The following is a 20,257-nucleotide window of genomic DNA, read 5'->3' on the forward strand; positions in this document are numbered from 1 at the left end:
GACAGAAACAAGACTGACAGAGGTGACGGTTTGAAATTGTGATTGTGTTATTGATGAGGATGAAGAGATGCTGAAGGAAGATATACAAATCCTAACGGATTCTGAAATTGTAATAATAGTGGGAAGACTGATGGGTAATAAAATAAGACCCATATTTAATTTAAACAGCTGATATATTTAATAATGAAATAAATATTGTAAAAAATAATATATATTTCTAAGCGATAAAGTAGAAATAAAGTAATGTCTCACTGTGGGTTTTTGTTCTTTAGGTATTAATAAAGGTATGATCTGAAGGATATGGATGGCTTGTAAAATAAAAGCAGATCTGAAGCATATGAGGGTTTCAAGCATTAATCACTTTAAAACTCGGAGTCTCTTAACATCAATTATAAAACATTCATATAGTCAAAGGAGAGAATTGGAAATAAATGGGATAATGTAAGCTTCCTTTGTCTTTTAATAGACTTTGTCAGCATTAATGGATATAAATGTTGCTGAAGTGACTGTGTTGTTTTTTGTGTTTCTTCTAGAAGCCCAGAAAACAGAATCACAGTAATTTATTCTGTAAACCTATAAAGGTGTGCATTAAACTCTCGACCTTGAACTCACAGATAAATATTCATGCTTTGTTCTTCAAGGGATAAAATGCATCGCTGGAAAAGTTTTTAATCTGAAGTAAGAAAGTTAAATTCTAACCTTTATGGCAGGGTTTTTATTTGAAGAGGTTATTTGAATTTTTACTCCAATAAGCAAATTATATTCAATATTTTTGCAATTTGTAAAGGCGGTTAAAAGTTGACATTAAAATGCTTTTATGCTTAAGCAAACTGACCTCCCTTTTTCTGTTTCTTCTAAAGATAGCACTGCTTTGAAGTAAGAGATATTTTGCAATCAGACGATTGCGAAACTAATGCCTGGAACTACACACTTTTAAACCAGATTTGGACCCAAACAGAGTTTCTGTTTCCAAGCTGACCCCTTTCCTCACAGCAGAAATGGAACTGGAAAAACGCACACATTCAGGAGAAAGCACAACTGCACTCTCACATTATCTCAGAGAACATGTCTATATGGTTGCTTATGCTGCTGCTGAGTAGACGGCTGACTCACCTGTAGTTACACCAGATGAAAGGAAGAAATCACATTTGTATTATAGGAATGCCCTCAGTGTCTTTCCATTTGTTTGTTCTCTGTAGTCTTGCCAGTTTTTTATTTTTATTTTTGAATACAACAATACAATAAGCCATTCTGAACAGCACTCCAGGGATCAATGAGTGTATCCAGCATCATACAAAATATTTAGGTAGTTGGAGGCAGTTTTTCAGTTTTTTTTTGGGGGGGGTTGTTTTTTTGTCCCATGTTCAAAGAGTTGCACGGCTGCACATTTGTGACACCAGTGTCAGAGTGTTGGTCTCTGTTTCTGGGCGCATGTAGAGCATGCTGCTGAGTGCATCACACAGATGACATAGAAGCTTCTAAATTTACTAACTTGGCCTCAATAAGAGTTTCCATGGGAACTAGTCCGACTGCTTGTGATGGTGAGGATGTTTGCTCAAAAGCAAAATCTTTGATGTGTGTGAACTACCCATATCTCACACTCAGACCTGTAATCAGTCAGACCTGGAGTATTTGCTCTTGCTGTGAAAAGAAACGCCACAGAGAAACGGCAAATCTTCAAGCAAATAATTGTAATTTTTTTTCCCCTGGTCTCATCAGTAGTGCTTGTTTTATTCTTTTGTTTTTATTCTTGTTACTTTTCTTTTTTGTCCCCTGCCTGAATAAAACAGCTTGCGTTTGCTCTGTGTGTTGGGAGAGGAATTGTGTGTTCATCTGCTGGATGTACAGTAGCTCCGGTTGAGATTCACACACACAAAGAAAACAACTTTCTGCAGACATTTTTCTTGTTATGTCTTTATTACATTAACACTCAATACTAAAGTAATATAGATTAATTTGCTCCTCTGTTGTGTATTTCTATAGGTATGCGAAGAGATGCTTTAAATTATACAGCTGTGTATCTCCTCTACTATTTAAAAGTGTTGCAGTAAATTATTGCAACTTGGGCTGAAAATTCGAAAATGAAATTGTCATTAGCTGAATACAGTTTTGGTACCGGATGATTAATGCAAAAGAAATTTCTTTGTAAAAGTAAAATATACAAAATGAAACACTGTAGTACATAATAATGAGAAAATTTTGATATATTTATTTCTGTAATATGTTAATCTGTGCTATCAAACAAAGCACTCTGACATTTTTCCTGCTATTTCATAAAATTACAGGAAACCAACATCCAGTACAAAACATTGATTACCGTTGGTACTGGTAAAAGGCCCAATATGAGGGATTCAAAATAATGTAATAAATAAGCAAATGGGCAAACTGAAATGGAGATGTTGCTGTCTAACAAGACACTTCCTGTTAAAACTTTTACTTTGGTTTCATCATCAGTGTGCTGCTTGTACTTGCTGGATCTAGCAAAACAAAAGCCTTTTAGGAGTGATGGCCAACATAGGCCATTAGCTCATATCATCACTGTAGTTAAAAAATTAGGACACCAAAATTCCTAATTAAAACCTCCTTGAGCAACTCTTGGTACTATGGAAGCTATAAGCAGAAAAAAAATAATAATTTATCTCAATGCAGTAGCTGAAACTAGATGAATGAATGAAATATTCACACAAAACAGTCTGTATGGTCTTACTTTCACATAATGTTTCTCTCAGTAGCATCTCCAGCTTCATGTTGTTTTATGGGAAAATCACACATTCCTTCCCCCTCTTCGTCCAACTCATATTTTTTTCCCCCCACATTTACAGATTTTTCTGTTTCCACCAGATATTGCTAGCAACATTAATTAATTACTACAAGAAAGGAGGTTCAGATTGCACTTCAGTTTTACACTGTTTCACTCTCTGCTTTCCCCTGCCAGGTGGTAGCCTACCACTTCTGCCAGGCAGACAACACCTACACCTGCCTGGTCCCGGAGTTCGTCCACAGTGTCGCCGCCCTGCTGGCCAGAGCGCCTCAGCTTGCCTCGTACCGGGAACTCTTGGCACAGGAGCCACACCTGCAAAATCAGCTCAGCTTGCGTTCCTGCGTTCAAGATCCCATCGCTGCCTTCAGGAAGGGCGTCCTCGAGCCTCTGGCCAGCTTACGCAAAGGTACCGAGGGAAACGATGTGATGTTGAAATCTAAATAACCCTTTTGGTTTTTGATGGGCTCAGCTTTCAGGCGTGCTAAGGGTCCATCTCCTGTGTAAAATTGCCTGTTAATGATAGTATGACGGCTCATAGATTATTTTCCCTAGTTAAGGTCAGCGGCTGGAAACATTAAAGCGTTCAAACGGATGTTTTGTCATTTTAGATGGAGGAACGATGAGTGTTATATTTGCCCTGGTGAATCATCGGCCTCCCCCGGGATTTCAAGGTCACCAAATACGTTAAAGGGGGGGGCCTCGAATGTTGTGGGCTCATTAGCAACAGGCTCACTTTCTCATGATGCAGTTAGTCAGCGAGATGGATGTGTTATTACAGCCGAGGCCCTCCACAGTCTGAGCAGAGGAGTGTTTTGTCTATTTCATCTCTATTAAAGAGGTCAGAGAAAAAGAGAAAAAAAAAAGCCTGGAGAGGCCCTCGTGTGAGTGAGTGTGGGTTGTCTGGTCCTTGCAGCCTTGTGGAAATGGCTTGACAGCTTCGATAATGTGAAACATGATGGATACGTCGTGTATCAAGTCAGTTTGCAACAATGGCCTCCGGCCTCTTTCAGCTGAAGATACATCAACCGTTTTCTCATTACATCCTTTGCCGTTAGAGAAAGATGCACCAATCTCATCGATATCTCACTCATTTACAAGGGTAACAACATCGATGTCGGGTCATTGTGCATCAGTCTCTCCGTCTCTTCTCTGTCTCCTGTTTTCAGAGCGAAAGCTACCTGAGGAAGACTACATCATACTGGTCGACAGTCTCAACGAAGCCGAGTTTCACAAGCCAGACTACGGGGACACAGTCGCTACCTTTATCACCAAAATAATTCCCAAGTTTCCCCACTGGCTGAAGCTCGTGGTCACGGTCAGGACGGGGCTGGTGGTGAGTTGGTGTGTGGTGGATGGAGGTAGCAGCATACAGTGGTTCTGTTCTAATTTATTTCTCTGTGTAACCCTAAAATATCCCCCCCACAAACACTGGAGGCACACGACTGTGTGTGAATCCAGCCGCTCTACCTGTATTTTAAGCTCTGTCATTGACTGTCATAACATACAGTCGTCCCATAAAAACTTAATAATGCACTCCAAGGTGGCACTTGTTTTATAAGGTTAATATTGCTCACATAAGCTGAAAAGATTTTTCGCCTCCTCCTCTGCTTCCCTACATCTGTGTTTCCCTCATTTCCCACCCACTCAGTCCCACTCTGTGGTCAGAATAAACACTGAACAAGTGAAAATAGCTTTGTTTTATTACCTCCTGTCAAAAGTTTCATATATAGCATATTTGATAGTATTCCACGTACAGATGATTCTCCAGCTGGCTGTTTCTGCGATAAAATAAGACATTTGATGATGTTCGACAGAAACAGTCGCGCTCAGATGAGCATTCAACACTACTGTGTCTACGTTGCCTCTTCGTGCTTAAGCAAATCCATTCTACTCCTGTCAGCTAAATAAATACCAAAAGGTAATTGAAAAAGATACAATTTCTCCACATTACTCACACTGACAAGGCTGTCTGCGATGCAGTTGTTTCTGTGCTTCCCTCAAGAGCTAGTCCATGCTGATTATCGCAAAATGACAAATAATCGTCTTCATGTGCACCGCATTTCTCACCTCCCTGGGTAAAAAAAAATTCTTTATTCCACTGCTGTCTTGCAAAAAAGGCAGGTTTAGATGCAGATTTTTGTTTTTTGTATTTCCCACACAGAATGTACCACTTACTGTGCACAATTTGCCAATTTCACTGTGAACACTAACTTAGGGGGGAAAAAAAGTATTTCAAATCTGTTGAGTGAAATCTTGTTAAATGATGGAGACCCTTGCATGTGTGAAATCTTTCTGAGTTAAATGAGCATTGTACAGATTGCCTCAAAATCATGTCAAATCTATTGCAATTTCATCTTTTGGTACTCCTGCACTGCTTGAACTGCTGGATAGTAGCGAGCCGTGCTCTTCTCACGACATGTTAGGCAGTGTCATTCAGAGTTTGGCACCGCTGCTCTCTGTAGTCTGATGCATTTTCTCAATCTGGTTGCTAATCTCACCAAACAGTAGGCACATCTGTCCTATACCGAAGCCAAGCCTCCAAAAGCTTGCATGGATTACACACTGAATTGTTGGTAATGCTAGCGGGAGTCTGGTGGCAGCATGCAGCTTGACAGCTCGCCAGACGATGACACAATTAACTTAGAGTTTGGAGGGATACAAAAAATGTCAGTTCTTTTCTTCAAGATGTGTCCGAAGACAGAAAAAAAAAAAAGATGGCAAAATTTAAAAATAGGACTGTTATTGTAGTCTTGTTTCTTCATTCTCAATATACGGGAAGTTTAATGAAAAACACTGAGGGTGGCGAAAGAGTTACTTAAAAAACAGTTTGTAACCAGGATGCACTGCATGTTCCTGAAACTAAATGTCAGTTTTCTTTAATTGAAGCACTTTTCGACTGAAAACATTTATTTATTTTTTTTTGTTCATCATAGCCTGTTTTAGCCAACACTGAGCAGCTGGAGATGGCAAGAGAGAAACTGAAATGTGAATCTGAGAGATGCCTGTGAGCAATGGCGGAGCTTGAGTCATTGTCACACTATTTACTGTACTCCTTCCCATGGCTCTGCATGAGTCAGAGACAACAGCATTTGAATAATGGCTCCAGATTTTTGGTGCTTTTATGTTTAGCTTATGTGCCACAGAGATGCTTCTCTAAATACTGGTGTATATTTATTAAGCGGTCTTCCTCCTGTGCAGGAAATCACCACGCTTCTTCCCTTCGCTGGCATTTCGCTGGACATCCTGCCAGACAGCAGCGATCTGGGAGCTGACCTGAGCGACTACATCCATCACCGGGTCAGCGGCAGCAGCCAGATTGCTGCTAATGTTACCACGCCGACAGGCTCGGCTCCTGATCCTCTGCTCCTCAGCAAGTTCAGCAGCAACCTCTCGACCCGGAGCCACGGCTCCATCCTCTATCTCCAGCTGACTCTGGATCTGTTCCACAAAGGTCAACTGGCTCTGAAAGGAGGAAGCTACCTGGTTGTGCCCGTCTCCCTGTCAGAGGTCAGACATTTGTGTTTATCTTCGGATGCTGCGTTACAAAAAATTTAAAGGTGCCTCTGAACTTCTTCCTGTTTTGTCACATTAAAACCGCAAACCTCTATTTATTTCACTACTGTTTTATAAATGTGCTATACAGCTGTAGCTACAACATAGCTCCTCAACATCAGCATGTTAATGTTTGTATGAAAGATTGAATGTAGCGTAAAGCGATTTGGAGTCCTCGGACTTGATAAAGTGCTGTACAAATGTAAGCCATTTACGATTTACCAAATAAATAAAGTTTACCTTCATGCATCAATCACCAATTGAAATGAGCGGTACAGCACAGTAGCGAACCTTCAAAGACAATCCTGTTTATGCAAAATGACAGGCCAGGAAATGACAGAATGAGACACAGAAGCCAAGGAGAGCATTGTAACTTAGGAGCTGCAGAGATCCATGGCTCAGGTGGAAAATGTGTTGAGATTTCAACTATTATACTTTAGGATTTCAACCTGGTTCACTGCCTGCAGGCCAACTGCTTTATCCAACTGCATCTAAACCAGTCCACAGCAGGTGGGACTGGTTTAGATGCACATTTATGCATTGGCCAAGTCAAAGCCCAGACCTAAATACAGTTGTGATTCTGTATTCGAGCTAATCTGAATGAGCGAAAACTTGTTAGACGTTGAAAGCGGACAGATTTACCCTAAAAGACTAATTGCATCAAAGTGTGTCGTTGCTCAGCATGGTCTGAGGGGAGGATGAAAACGCAAACCACACTTTCCAGATTTTTAATTGTGCTGTTTTATTGTGTTGCTCCATCCCACAAAAATCCCCCAAAAATACATCTTAAAGTTTGTGGTGAAAAAAATGTTCCTGTTTCAGGATATGGCATGCTAGTTCACAACTCAGAGGTGAACAGACATTTATTTTATTAAGTTCTTGTTTTACTACTTGCATAATCTTTATCAGTCAATCCACCAAAGAAAGAGAGGCGCTCTCTTCTGTAGGTGTATTTTTGGAAGTTGCCCTTCTGTCTTTTATCGGCTAAAGTTTAATGTCTTAACACTCATCTGTCACCCTGGTGAGCCGCCTGTCAGAAAATGCCCTGAAGCTGAAGTAATTAGTGTCCACGCACCAATCACACAGGCAGGCGGCTATTGTTCTGGTCTTTTCTTTTATGAAAACAGAGAAGAAGCTTACCCCCACGCTGTTCAGATTATTAAAGATAACATGACAGGATCAAAAACTTTACTCAGAATGCCAGAAATAGGAAACTGCAACAAAGGTAAAAGCATTGTGATGTGACATTATCAAAAGTGTTAAGAAATTAGGATGTCAGAGGAGCATGGCTTGTTGTATTCCCTCACACAAATTGAAATGCGTGATGATTTAGTGATTCTGTGATAAATGTGGAGAATAATAGTGGGTTACATATGTGTTGGTTTCTCTCTTGAACTCCTAGAATAGAAGGGTTGTAGATTTCTATTTAAAATTGCTGTAATTGGGCCAAATTGGGGCTAAATTAAAAGCTTTTTGGATGTCAAAATTATATGGATGTTTGGATTCTTCTCAGGTTCAATAGAATAATTGCATGCTGTCAGTGGCTCCTGAACTTTTAAGCACTTTTAACATCCTGAATATACCATACAGAGATACCGGCACCACAATGCTACACTAATCTCTCTGTATTGATAGTTAATGTTTGCTTTTAAAAGAAAAGAAAACAATCTTCTTTCTTCTGCAAGTGAAATACACAGGAGGGAAACGAACTTAGTCATCTTTTCTACACTCGCTATAGAAAAAGAGATTTTTTTTTTCACGCCATTTTAAAACTTGCGATGTACCAAAAATTAAATCAAATACAAATAAATTGTAAGTTTTTTTTTTTTTTTTAAATTAATTAATTAATCAATTTATCTGTTAACATGTAGAATTTTGTAAAAATCTGGTTAAGTGTAGATCTGTTGGGGCCCCTGGACCACATTTCAAAAACAGAATAAATTTGGTTAATCCACCCTGGTGGTTATGCAGTTAAAAAAAGAAATTAAAACCAACACCTTTTTTTTCTTTTTATAGTTTGATTCAACACAGATCTTTGAAAAAGAAATCGGAACACAGTTTTGTTTCCATAGAATATAGTTTATTTAGTAAAAAACTTCTAGTTTTTTACAGTAAAAAAGGTTTTGTGACTTGAGTACTTTTAATTTGACAGTTTTGACCCACAAAGCAAAAAAAGAGCTAATTCAGCCATCTGAATCAGCTATTGTTGCTAAACTGAAGCAGGCCTCACCAGTGGGAGATAAAGGCCTGATTAGTTATTGGTGGTTGGACTTCAGGTTGTTTCTGCTGCATCCACAGGAAATGCTGGAGCTCAGTCTTTATAATCACCTCTTTGACCTGGAACCCTCTTCCTTGATTATTCACTTCCCTCAGGCCGTATAATGAGGAATCCTTCAGTTTCAAAATAATAGAGACTGTAGTAGATTTGAGAACATTCAATGTTGCCAATATTTTATAGCCTTTCCCAGATTTATACAGTTCAGCTATGAATATCTACAGACATTTCATTTGACTTGAGAGGCCTGTTTGTGCTCTGGTATATGTTGAGCTGCAAAACCTCATATAGATTAGACTAGATTGTTCCATTAAGTATTTTGTCCAATCAACTCAAGAAAGTTGCAACTCAAGAGTCGGCTTCAAAGCAAAAGCTGATTCTTTAAGGTTAAAGTTTGGTTTAAATTTGGCGTTTGTCTCATAAAACATAAGAAAACTATTAAAAAATGGGTTTTAGAGTCAGTTTGTAACATAAAGTGTGCAAAAAAATAATCACTGTTAATCCTTACTAGATGCATTATTATATGTTTTTGACTGGCCAGAAACAAAGCATTTCTTTCTTTGTGACTATAAGTCATATATCAGTATATAATGCGTAAACTTTTGACTTCGACATCAGAAGTCTAACGATCCAACGGATAGCTGAAACACGAGCCAGCTGAGATCATGGGGGAAAATAGATTCCAACATGCTGACAAGCTTCTGTTGTTTCCCTTCCACAGCAGATGCTTTCCTCGGTCCAGATGATCTAATTAGTGTTTACAATGAACCCATCTCAGACAAACATCTGACATGAAAGAGTTTTCGAACCAAATGCAGCACTTTGCACGAAAAGCGTATACGTTTCCACAAATAGACTTTTTTTTCATGCATTAACGTGATATCAGAGTTAATGTACAATATTTGTGAAACGTCATGTTTCAAATGTAAAACCTGAACGACTGGCTCTGTCTGCCAGGTGTACCTGCTGATGTGTCGCGCGAGCTTTCCGGATAAAGACGTCTTCGAGCGGGTCCTTCCGGTGCTAAATGTGGCGCTGGCGTCTCTGCACCCACTGACCGATGAACAAATGTTCAGGGCGCTGAACGCAGGCAGTGTGAAGGGGGAGCTGGAGTGGAACGACTTCCAGCAGAGATTAGACAGTCTGGCTGGATTCATGGTAAGACCCCTGATGTTACTTCATGGAAGAATCTATAACGGTTCAGCCTTTGTTTGGATTGAATCTGGTGTTAAGGGACTTAACTCTGTGGTTCTAATATGGAGGGGTTTTATTTACTGTGAGGATTTGATCATAGAAACCTTTGCTAGTCTGACGTAGATCAATGTAATTGTGAATCAGGGTCCATTCAGTTGCAAACATGCTCAAACAACCCAAAGTGTAAATTGACTCATTTTTTTTCTCAATTATTGTGATTTGAAGGTCAGACGCAGGGATGGCACTCGGATGCTGTGCCATCCCTCCTTCAGAGAGTGGCTGGTTTGGAGAGCAGATGGAGAAAGCACAGATTTTCTTTGTGACCCGAGGTGAGCCTAAATTTCTATTCATGATACATAAGTTTTGGTATCTGAGCGCTCAAATGATCAAACTCTTGCACGTGTGTCTACAGGAGTGGCCACGCTCTGCTGGCTTTCATGTTCTCCAGACAGGAGGGAAAACTGAACCGTCAGCAGACCATGGAACTGGGACACCACATCCTCAAAGCCCACATTTTCAAAGTAACGACACCTCCGAGTCGTCTGTGTTTAACTTTAGGCCTGTTACTGAACACATGGACATCTTCCTCTGGTCCGTAAAAGTCCGTTTTTGGGTCGGGGGAGGAGAGGGCAAAGATGTATGGGCTTATAAGTAGTCAGTATTTATTTATAGTACATAGAGGGCAGAGTTATGCCATCACCCCTTAAACAACCCAAACTTAAGCATTACTAACAGTTTGAGTGGCTTTTTAATTTGCTTAAATTATTATTACATACGACTACCAGGTATTAACGAGGTGGGAACATTTTAATAATTGCCTCATGCAAAAGTCAAGATGTGCAATATTTAGTGACATGAGGTCCATTTTCAATAAGAAAATTATTAAAAGGTTAATTCATTTCAGAATCAAGTTATTCAGTGAAACATTAAATTACACACAAACTGATATTTTTAAGCCTTTATTTTTGGTTGACTGTGATGATTCCCCTTTATTCTTCATGCTCGGTTCACCTGTCCTGTTTAGAAGACACTGACCACTCATAACACCTCCATATAACCTCACTTTAAAAAAAAAAAATCCTTTAACATCAACCACTTGTCATGTGTGGGTGCTTCACGCTGCTCATGTTGATTTACTCCTGAGACACGATTCAGATTGTGCCGTGCAGAACGGAGCAGGTGTTGTCTGACTCTGTGTGTTTGTGTTCCTCACTCAGGGTCTGAGTAAGAAGACTGGCATGTCCTCCAGTGTTCTTCAGGCCATGTGGGTAAACTGCAGCACAGATAGTCTGTCAGCTGCACTGGGCTCCCTGAGGAACTTGTACACCCCTAACATCAAGGTGACACAGCAGTGAGCTTGAACAAAGCATCTTTCTGCACGGAGATAATTTAGACGACGATATACATTTTGTTGCTTGTGAAAATGATGTTGCAGGTAAGCCGTTTGCTGATGCTCGGCGGGGCCAGTGTGACTTGGTGTACGGAGGTGATAGGACACGCCCCCATCCTGGCCGTTCATGCCCACCTGGGTCATGTGGAGATGGTGGCTTTGTTGCTTGAAATGGGTGCGCCTGTAGACGGGACCACTGGCAGCGGCATGACGCCACTTTGTCTGGCGACTGCTGCAGGGCACACCGACATCGTCAGCCTGCTCTGCAAGAAAGGAGCTAAGGTCAGTGTCGTTTCTGTAGTTTACCGTAGATCAGTCTAAATGTTCTCGTTCTGTAGCAGATAATTTAATATTTCAGCAAAATCTCTCACATTTGGATACAAGGACCTAACTTGGCAGAGATGCTTCAGAGGCTTGTCGTTTTGAAAAAGAGAAAAACAAAAACAAAGTTGGCTACTGAAAAATTCAAGTTTTTCAAGATGACTGCCAAGATGGTTATCGAGAAAGATTTTTATTATTTTTTTCCACTAAATTTGCCCATCGTCAAATTATACATGATTGGACCAATAAAAATCGTCTGTACTAAAAATATTTATAATTTTCAAGATGGCCAACGTGGTTGTCATAGCAAAATAATAAATGTGTTGGGATTTAAATTATAGCTATGTACATACTTTGAGCCAAAGAAATCAGATAAATGTTCTTGATCTTGTGAGTTCCTTTTACTTGTGGACATTTTTCAAAATGGCCGCAATGGCGTGATGGAGAATATATGTTTGTACTAAAATCGGCAGTAGTTATTTCCTCTGAGTTCAGCTAACCGAAAAAAGTTCCATTAATCTGCTAAACAAGAATCTTAGCTCTGCTAAAGCTAAACGGCTAAAGCTAACAATAAAGATAACCGTCTCTCAGTCTGTCACACATCTTCATCTCCTTCCAGTTGACGTACAAGGAGCAAAGTCCTCAGTTTCAGGTTTGATCAAGTTCATCCATAATAATGGGTAATGTTTTATGGCAATAATTGGTGTAAAAAAGTGTCAAAAACTTTGACCGATTTAAAACATGGCCATCATACTGATGTGGCTGATTGGAAATAAGACGAAACATGCAATGTAAGGGGTGTGCATACAGATTTTTATGCTTGTATTTAAAAATGTTTCTACAGTAATATTCTGCACTACAGTGACAGAAGTCTGCCTCTTCAGATATCTGGACTGCTCTGGTTTTACAGTCACCACAGTTTGAAGATCTATTCCGGGAGAGAGATGAAATAAACAGGACTGATCTAGGCCAGTGCATTACAGCTCCAGCCAGGCTGAGGGTTGACGGTCCCTCTTTGTTCCCCTCGGTTTCCAGGTTGGGCACACTGATAAGAGTGGCCAGTGTGCGTTGGTCCATGCCGGGCTGAAAGGCCATGTGGAAATCACCGGCATCTTGCTGGGCCAAGATTGGGGCGCAGATATTCCCGCTGATCCGCAGCAGCAACACGGCAACGAGACGACGACTGGAAAAACACAGGCAGCCCAGCAAGCGGTGACGGCTGCGGCCAGTGTGGGACACACACAGGTACGACTTGGATTAAAAAAAGAAAAAGAAATATTTTTAACGCCAATGAAATGCATCTGTATGTAGATCACGGTGCGAGTCCTCGGCAGACGCAGGAGATTTCCTTTGAAGCCGATTGTTATTTTCTCTACACAAGCTCCTCTAGTGCTTTGGTCTGTTCTGCAAGCAGAAACAGAAGACTGTCAAATTGTGTGATTTCTTTTCTGCAGGTGGTGAAAAGCTTTCTGGACTTGAAAGATGAACAGCTGGCAGTGCAGATGGACGCTCACGACTCACTCTGGGGAGAAACGGGTGCATTTCTCCTATCAGTCACAAAGATTTATCTTTCTCACCTATTTTTGTCCGTCAGCGTGGTGCTGGAGTCACGCTCAAGGGCTCAAGTGTTACATGTCAGGCTGGTTCTGTCTCTTTCCCGTAAATTTAAATTTAAATTACTCAGCTCTGCTCTGGCTGATATCAAACAACTTTGTTTTACTGAAATAAAGCTAAATCGAGCAAAGGCGATTTCACATAGAGCAGCTGTTATACAGGTGTAATATTTCACCTTCTTCACAGATGCAGATTTCTGTTTGGTCCATTTTGTGAGACCGTGTTGGATGAAGCCTGCATCTGTGTTTACTGCACCCTTACAGTGTAATTGTGTTAAAAAGTCCCCTGCAGTCCTCGGATCGAAAACGTGGCAGCATGATAAAGCCTTGTAAATCACATGTATAATATGAAATCTCTGCATCATTGGGTTAGAGTCCATTAGTGCAGGTAAAATAGTCATGTTAAGGTCTTATCACTGAGCCAGGCGTTCCAGCTTCTCTTTGGATTACCCCAGGCAGCGGTGTGCAGAGTGCATCACGCTTATTCAATGTTGTCTTTAATGAGAGCATTTTCACTTGTGTGTATTTAAATCTGAGCTTTTCAAAGCAAAGACTGAGCCTCTGTTTGTTCGTTGTCCCTTATGACAATGTCTCCTCATTAAAGGCAGCATTGTATAATTGACTGGCCTCTGAGGCATGTGGACGCGTGAAACACGAAGTCATTTCGCTGTGGGGTTAAAACGCATCAATACCTCGCTTTTATCCCAAGCTGCTCAATTAGCAGCAAGACTGAAAGGAAAATAAGGACCACCATTTGTCAAAATAATGTCAGCCGGTTAAGGAGGCTGCAGGTTATTCAGAGATGTGCTTCTGTAAGCTGCCTCTGATTCTTACTTAGCTGTGAAAGAACACTGATGACGTTTTGATCTCAGGGACTTTTTAGAAAGCTCTGATTTTGGTCAGAAGTAGCTTCCTTTATCATTTTCAAAGAGTTATTATGTAAGTTTGGGATCATTATCGTGCTGCAACAACCAATTCCGTTTGTCTTCTGATTTCACATGAAATAAAAATGGGATATAAGATGAGATGGATATAGTCTTGCCTCTAAAATATTTAATCCACCACTGTCACAAATAGCAAAACATTTCCAAATGATTTTGCCATCACCATACATTGGAGTTGGCTCTATGATCTGATTATTTTTCAGATTTCATTGGCACCCATTGGCTTTATTGAACAGTAATTTGATGGGAAGAGAAAGGATGAGAAAGGGGCGGGGGGGGAAATGTAATTAGGAATCAAATCCAGGTTAACAATATTAAGGACTATAGTCTTTACCCATGGTGAACCTGCTCTACCAATTTTAATGTCTCATCGTGACTCCTCCAAAAGTTCTCCTCATTTGGTTTGTCTACATAGACGGTTGCAAATTTTAGTTGATATTCAAGGTTGGTTTAGGAAAAGCGGCTCTTTTCTTGGTCTGCAGTCTGTCACTCCACAGTTGTGTTAAGACATGCTTCACCGTGGATAATGAGACGCCTGCTCCGTCAACTTCCAGTTCATGATAGTTGTTTGGAGCCTTGGCAGTTTCCGCACTGATTAAACGATGTAGACGGTTTGGTCCAGCTGGTTGAAAACCTGGACATGAATGGGTGACCGAACAGGACGATGATCCCGGAACACTAAAACTCATTTCTGAAGGGACCAATCAGGAATTACTAAGCTTCTGAAATTGGTTTAGTGAAGCTCTGACCTCCACTCTGTTGAAAAACTAAAGCTGTGCTTAAGCCTTGGATCTGTGTCATGGAACCAAGACAATGTTTGGCCAGAATCAATCATCAACACTTAGCCAAATATTATTGGTGATGTATGTATACATATGAACCCCTAAGTAAAATTTTAACCATATGTAGTTTAGATAAATATCAAGCCTATGCTAGTGTTTATTGTACAATTTATTCTATCCTTGGAACAGAAATAAATCTTTAAAAGCCTCTCACCAGAATAGCACACTCGAATGATTGCAACATGAAAAGTCTTTTTTTTAATTCCCCCCCTTTTCTGTGTCTAAGTGATGTCTCTTCTTCTTCTCTCCCAAATGTGCCGATTCCATCCTCTACTTCTCCTCGTCGTTTGATCTCCCTGCCAACCCCTCCATCAGTGCTGAGCGCGGCAGCGGGGAGAGGGAGGTTGGAGATGTGTGTGTTTCTCTTGGAGCACGGAGCAGAGCTGGAGGTACCAAACCGCAGAGGAATGGTCCCACTGCTGAGCGCCACCAAGCACGGACACACACAGGTGAGGCGAGGGCCTCGGTCACAGACGCAGGATGTCCTCATCTTAAGAACATAGAATTTGCTTTTACTACTTATGATGTCTGTGGAAATATGTAATGGAGCATGTGAAAGTATTTGTATCCAGGTTAGAATAAATAGCTTTATTTGGTTAATCTACTGCTTTAAATCTTTAGCTTGGCTTTCAGGACTCAGAAATAATAATAAATATGTATTATACAGATTTATGTGCATGTTTTATGGCAGAATGTCTCTTAGGTGTGTAGTAGTGCCAGGTTTTAAAGCTAAATTCATGCCCTGTCCAGCTGTTGAAATGTCTTCGGACCAGATTGGAAACTCCAAAGTTGCTCCAAATGGCAGCAACTTGCATGGCAATGGTTTCTAAATTAGAAATGAAATGCAAAACTAAAAACTCACTCTAAAAATCTACAAAGCATGTGCAATATGTTACTACTTCAGCCTAGCCAAGTTAATTATTTGAATTAAAATACTTTTGCAATAAAAACATGTATGAAAAATTAAGACTTTTTGTGGTTTATATTTTTTGTTTAGTTTTCACCGTTGTCAGCTTTCGTTAACAGTTTTTAATGTTTCATCTGATAGGCTACACAACTATAAAATGTCCGCTGTAAATAAATACCAAATAATTATTTTTAGGAATACAAAATTACAGAAAAATATGGAACTCTGAAAAATATGAAAGCATTTTTTATTTTTATTTTCCCTTTTGTTCTTCCCAGGTCGCTGAGCTGCTTTTAAAGAAAGGGGCAGATATCAATGTCGGCGACAAACAGGGGCGCACCGCGTTGATCTTGGCCGCCTCCGAAGGACACGGCGCGACCGTTGAGCTCCTGCTGGCGAAGGGTGAGAGACATCCTCAACTTCCACAGTTTACATTTACAATTACACTTGTTAACCATCAATGTAAAATCAAACATTCGCGTCATGTGTCGGCGGCAGGTGCCTCTCTGTCCTCTACCGATCAGGAGGGGCTGACGGCGCTTAGCTGGGCCTGCATGAAGGGCCAGAAGGGCGTGGTGCAGCTCCTGGTGGAGGCAGGAGCCGATGTGAACCTACCGGACCGGCAGGGACGAACTCCGCTCGACCTCGCCGCCCTCAACGGGGACGCAGATACAGTGGGTTTCCTGTTTTTGTGTCAGAAGTTGTTTGTTTTAGAAAAGGAAATCTGAATTAAGGTCCTCGTGGCCTTGCAGAGAGCCTGATGACAATCAAGTAAGACATAATTATTATTTGACTGGAATCGCAATTAAATCGCTTGCACTGCGGCAATCACGCATCACGACGAGCCTCTTGATCACTGGGAAGACAATCAAAACTTTTTGATGAGAATCAGCGGGATTAACTCGCAGAGCACTTTGTTGTTGGTGTTTGCGGCTGCAGCAGAGAGGGCAGGAGCCAATCAACCAAATGACTTGAGGCATGCTCTGTTGGAGTGTGAATCTGTTTTCAGGTGCACTGCCTGGTGGAGCATGGAGCGGTGCTGGAGCGGTCAGACAACGGCGGTACCAGAGGTTCGGATCGACCGGCGGGCTGCCAGAACCCGGCTCTGGTTGCTTCACTGCTTAAGAAAGGATCCAAAACAAGTAAAAACACAACGAGTGGCAGAACGCACCAGCAATAAATCCTACATGCAGGAATTTTATTGTTTTAATAACTGAACGTTTTATCAGGCTGTTAAAACTGAATCGTCTCGTTAAGCTGACGGCATTTTCACATTACACTGCAAAAAAAATAAATAATGTAGTTCCCAGTGCAAATACTTGAAATAAGACAAAACTATCTTACACTTTTCAGCACAATGTAGGAGCTTGTTTTAAGTTGATAATTTCTCAATAGTGCTGAAAAAGCACAAGTTATAAGTATTTGAACAGAATAGAAACTGTACTCATTGGCAGATGGACAACAAAATTTAAAGTGCCATCAGCCAGTGCAACATGCACTCAGAAAAAAAGCTCAAATCTCCTAAAAAGACATACGAATTATTGACTTAAAACAAGCTCCTATATTGTGCAAAATGCGACATGTAACTTAATTTTGTCTTATTTCAAGAGTGTTAAAGATATTTGCACTGGAAACTAGACCAAAATACTTGGTAAGATTTTGCAGCGTAGTTTCTGATCAATAGATGATTTACACTGATCAATAGATGATTTACACTTGTTTTCCTTTAGTATCGCTGTGCAGCTTATTGCTACATTTTCATGTTATCCACCTGAAATTCCTTCTCACCTTTTTTTTTTTTTTCGATCCTCCCTCGCTCTCTGTCGCAAACGACAAAGGCTACAAAACTGCTCCCCACGATCGATCAGGTACGTAATTTATCAAACGCAAAAGCAACGTGGTGAGCCGGATCGTGTGACGGTAAACGTTTGCACGCTCCCATCAGGTCACGCTACGTGGGCCATGGCTTCCTCCAAACCTGACATTCTCCTCATCCTGCTGCAGAAGCTGATGGAGGAAGGAAACATACTATACAAGGTGACTTTCATCCAGGGTTTGTTGTGCAGAATCTCTGGAGTAACCCTAAAGCTCCAAGCCTGATCCTGGCGATCCTTTGTGTTTCTCAGAAGGGGCGCATGAAGGAAGCCGGCCAGCGCTACCAGTACGCTCTGAGGAAGCTCCCTCGCGAGGGCCAAGGAGACGAGCTGAAAGGACTCAAAGACCTGCGAGTCTCCCTGTATCTGAATCTCTCGCGCTGCCGCAGAAAAACCAACGTGAGGTCTTAAAAAAGCTGTATCACTCATGCACTATTTAACACCAGCAGGTTTATTAGATGCTGAGGGAAGGGAAAGAAGGACGGCTGACCAGTTCAGGGGGATGCTTTCCTTCGGATGTATAATTTATCTCTCTAAACATAAAAAGCTACTAGTGCGGCACCCTGCAGAAATATTGCTCCTTTTCAGACCTAATTCGATGTCTCCCTGGTACGATAAACAGAGAGAAAGACCCGGAAGCAGGTGGAAGCATAATGTGCGTGCTGTTAGCGTGGAGACAGATGTGTGTGGCCTGCAGCCAGGTTTAGAAACCACCCTGGTGATGACAGACGTCCTAACAGACTGTGTAAAAATGCCATCCTTAGGGTCACTGCGGCCGATGAATAATGGAGCAAATAACATGATGTGATAAGGTCACTCTCTCCGACCGACAGGAGCGCTCTCCCTTTCTGTGCGCTTCGACATGGCGGCGTATTAACAGTGCGTCGGCCGAATCCTCATCGTTGTAACTCAAATGTTTTTTGGCTTTAAGAGCCAACGTGGGAGAGAGTACATGATACTGTCATTAAACATTCATCAGCGGTTATCAGAATTCTGCGCCGTCGTTTCAACCTCTTTTCCAAGGACAAATTCACATTGTGCCGGTGCCATTAAATATTCACCTGGGAGTGATGAGAGGAGGAGAAGAAACCTGCAGGAAAACAAGCAGCAGCTCTCAGCCTGTTTCACTCGCTCTCCTTCTTGTCAATAAAAATGATTGAGGCTCCAGCACGGCGTCTGACTGTGCTGTGAAAACGTGTTAGCGGCGTTGCATATCTCTCGTTTCTTTTTTCTTCAGCTAATAATGTGAATTATTACAAAATGTCGGTTCCTCTGAGTGAAAATACACTCTGTGCCCCTTATTAAAACATAAATTAATGGCAATCAACCACATTTTAATCAGGTCTGATTATTGCCATTAAATATAACCAGTTAAAAAATGTCAAAAAGCATCACATCACAGCCTGATCTAAAGAAACGTTTAGTCACTGTAGAGGCTACCAAACTGCTCCAGAGAACTACATTGAAAGGACTCACAATCCAGGTCAGAGGTCACGATTAAAAAATAAGAAAGAGACTGGACAAAGATGGCGTCCATGAGAGAAAAGGAAATCCACTGATGTCAATAACCTGACATTTAGCAAAATATTCTGAAGTCTGACGGGACAAACGTAGAACCTTTTGGAAGGCGTACAAGAGCTGGCATAAAACGAACATTTCAGAAAAAAGAAAATCCACAACCAAACATGATGGTGGTAGTGTGACAGTTCAGGATACAGAAAACGTATCAAAATTAAAGCTGCAGTACGTAATGTTACAAAAATAATTCCTCCCAGGGCTTTATTGCCGTCTGAAGAAATGCAACGCTCTCAGTCAAAAACAACCAATCGGAGCCTGGAGGCAGGTCTTAGCGCTGTCAGTCAAGCTTGTGCACATGCTGCTGAATGTGCTAATGATGGCAGAATAGTTTACTGTTACAGAAAAAACTGTTTATTCACCATCATCTGTGGCCATGCTAAGTCCTCCTGGCCCTGATTGGTTACTTCTGACCAAGCGTCTTATTTGTGCAGAGCGCAATAAGATCACAAAAAAGAGGCAGAGGAATTTGATTTTTTATTTTTTTCACCTGGAGAGAATTTAAACAAATGTAAAAAAAAAGTTTTTTTTTTTTTCTTTTTTACTTAAAGTTATGGTACATGGTGCGGTTCTAAGAAGCCAATAAATTCTGCTCACTACCCATGAAGACGAATATTTGATCAATATTTCACCTTATAACGAATCCCAGATTTTAGAGTGGCCTAGTCAAAGTGGGCACCTAAATCTAAATTATATCCCACGGCATACGTTTAGATTTTTCTCAGGCTTACCTTTGTTCGATACCACAACTTGTTTGACGATGCATTTTAACATCAGTGTAGCTAAAACGATGGTTCTTTGTGACAACGCAGGATTTTGGCATTGCAGAAGATTTTGCGACTAAAGCTCTGGAACTGAAACCCCGGTCTTATGAGGCTTATTACGCCCGAGCACGGGCCAAGAGGAGCAGCAGGTAAATAATACCACGTTCAGTTTATTGTTATGTGAAATTAGAGCAATTCATGTGAAATTCCTCTGTGGCTCTGTGAAGTATTTTGCTTTAAAAAGC

The 20,257-nt window shown here is 40.9% G+C and overlaps 1 protein-coding gene across 1 annotated transcript in view; it reads left to right on the forward strand.

The window, feature by feature from the left end:
• LOC129369435 (protein TANC1-like) overlaps positions 1–20,257 on the forward strand; it is a 41,489-nt gene that overhangs the window by 18,646 nt on the left and 2,586 nt on the right. Inside the window, exons 11-28 of the mRNA XM_055044829.1 lie at positions 2,936–3,167; positions 3,928–4,094; positions 5,960–6,268; positions 9,546–9,746; positions 10,008–10,111; positions 10,195–10,303; positions 11,000–11,122; positions 11,218–11,454; positions 12,529–12,738; positions 12,948–13,029; positions 15,208–15,341; positions 16,078–16,201; positions 16,298–16,473; positions 16,809–16,941; positions 17,638–17,667; positions 17,745–17,836; positions 17,926–18,072; positions 20,061–20,161. Of these exons, the coding sequence (XP_054900804.1) occupies positions 2,936–3,167; positions 3,928–4,094; positions 5,960–6,268; positions 9,546–9,746; positions 10,008–10,111; positions 10,195–10,303; positions 11,000–11,122; positions 11,218–11,454; positions 12,529–12,738; positions 12,948–13,029; positions 15,208–15,341; positions 16,078–16,201; positions 16,298–16,473; positions 16,809–16,941; positions 17,638–17,667; positions 17,745–17,836; positions 17,926–18,072; positions 20,061–20,161 (2,711 nt within the window). The remainder of the gene's footprint in view (positions 1–2,935; positions 3,168–3,927; positions 4,095–5,959; positions 6,269–9,545; positions 9,747–10,007; positions 10,112–10,194; positions 10,304–10,999; positions 11,123–11,217; positions 11,455–12,528; positions 12,739–12,947; positions 13,030–15,207; positions 15,342–16,077; positions 16,202–16,297; positions 16,474–16,808; positions 16,942–17,637; positions 17,668–17,744; positions 17,837–17,925; positions 18,073–20,060; positions 20,162–20,257) is intronic.

The sequence above is a fragment of the Poeciliopsis prolifica genome, unplaced genomic scaffold (genome assembly GCF_027474105.1).
Source record: "Poeciliopsis prolifica strain line A6 unplaced genomic scaffold, Auburn_PproV2 SCAFFOLD021, whole genome shotgun sequence".
Taxonomy (NCBI): domain Eukaryota; kingdom Metazoa; phylum Chordata; class Actinopteri; order Cyprinodontiformes; family Poeciliidae; genus Poeciliopsis; species Poeciliopsis prolifica.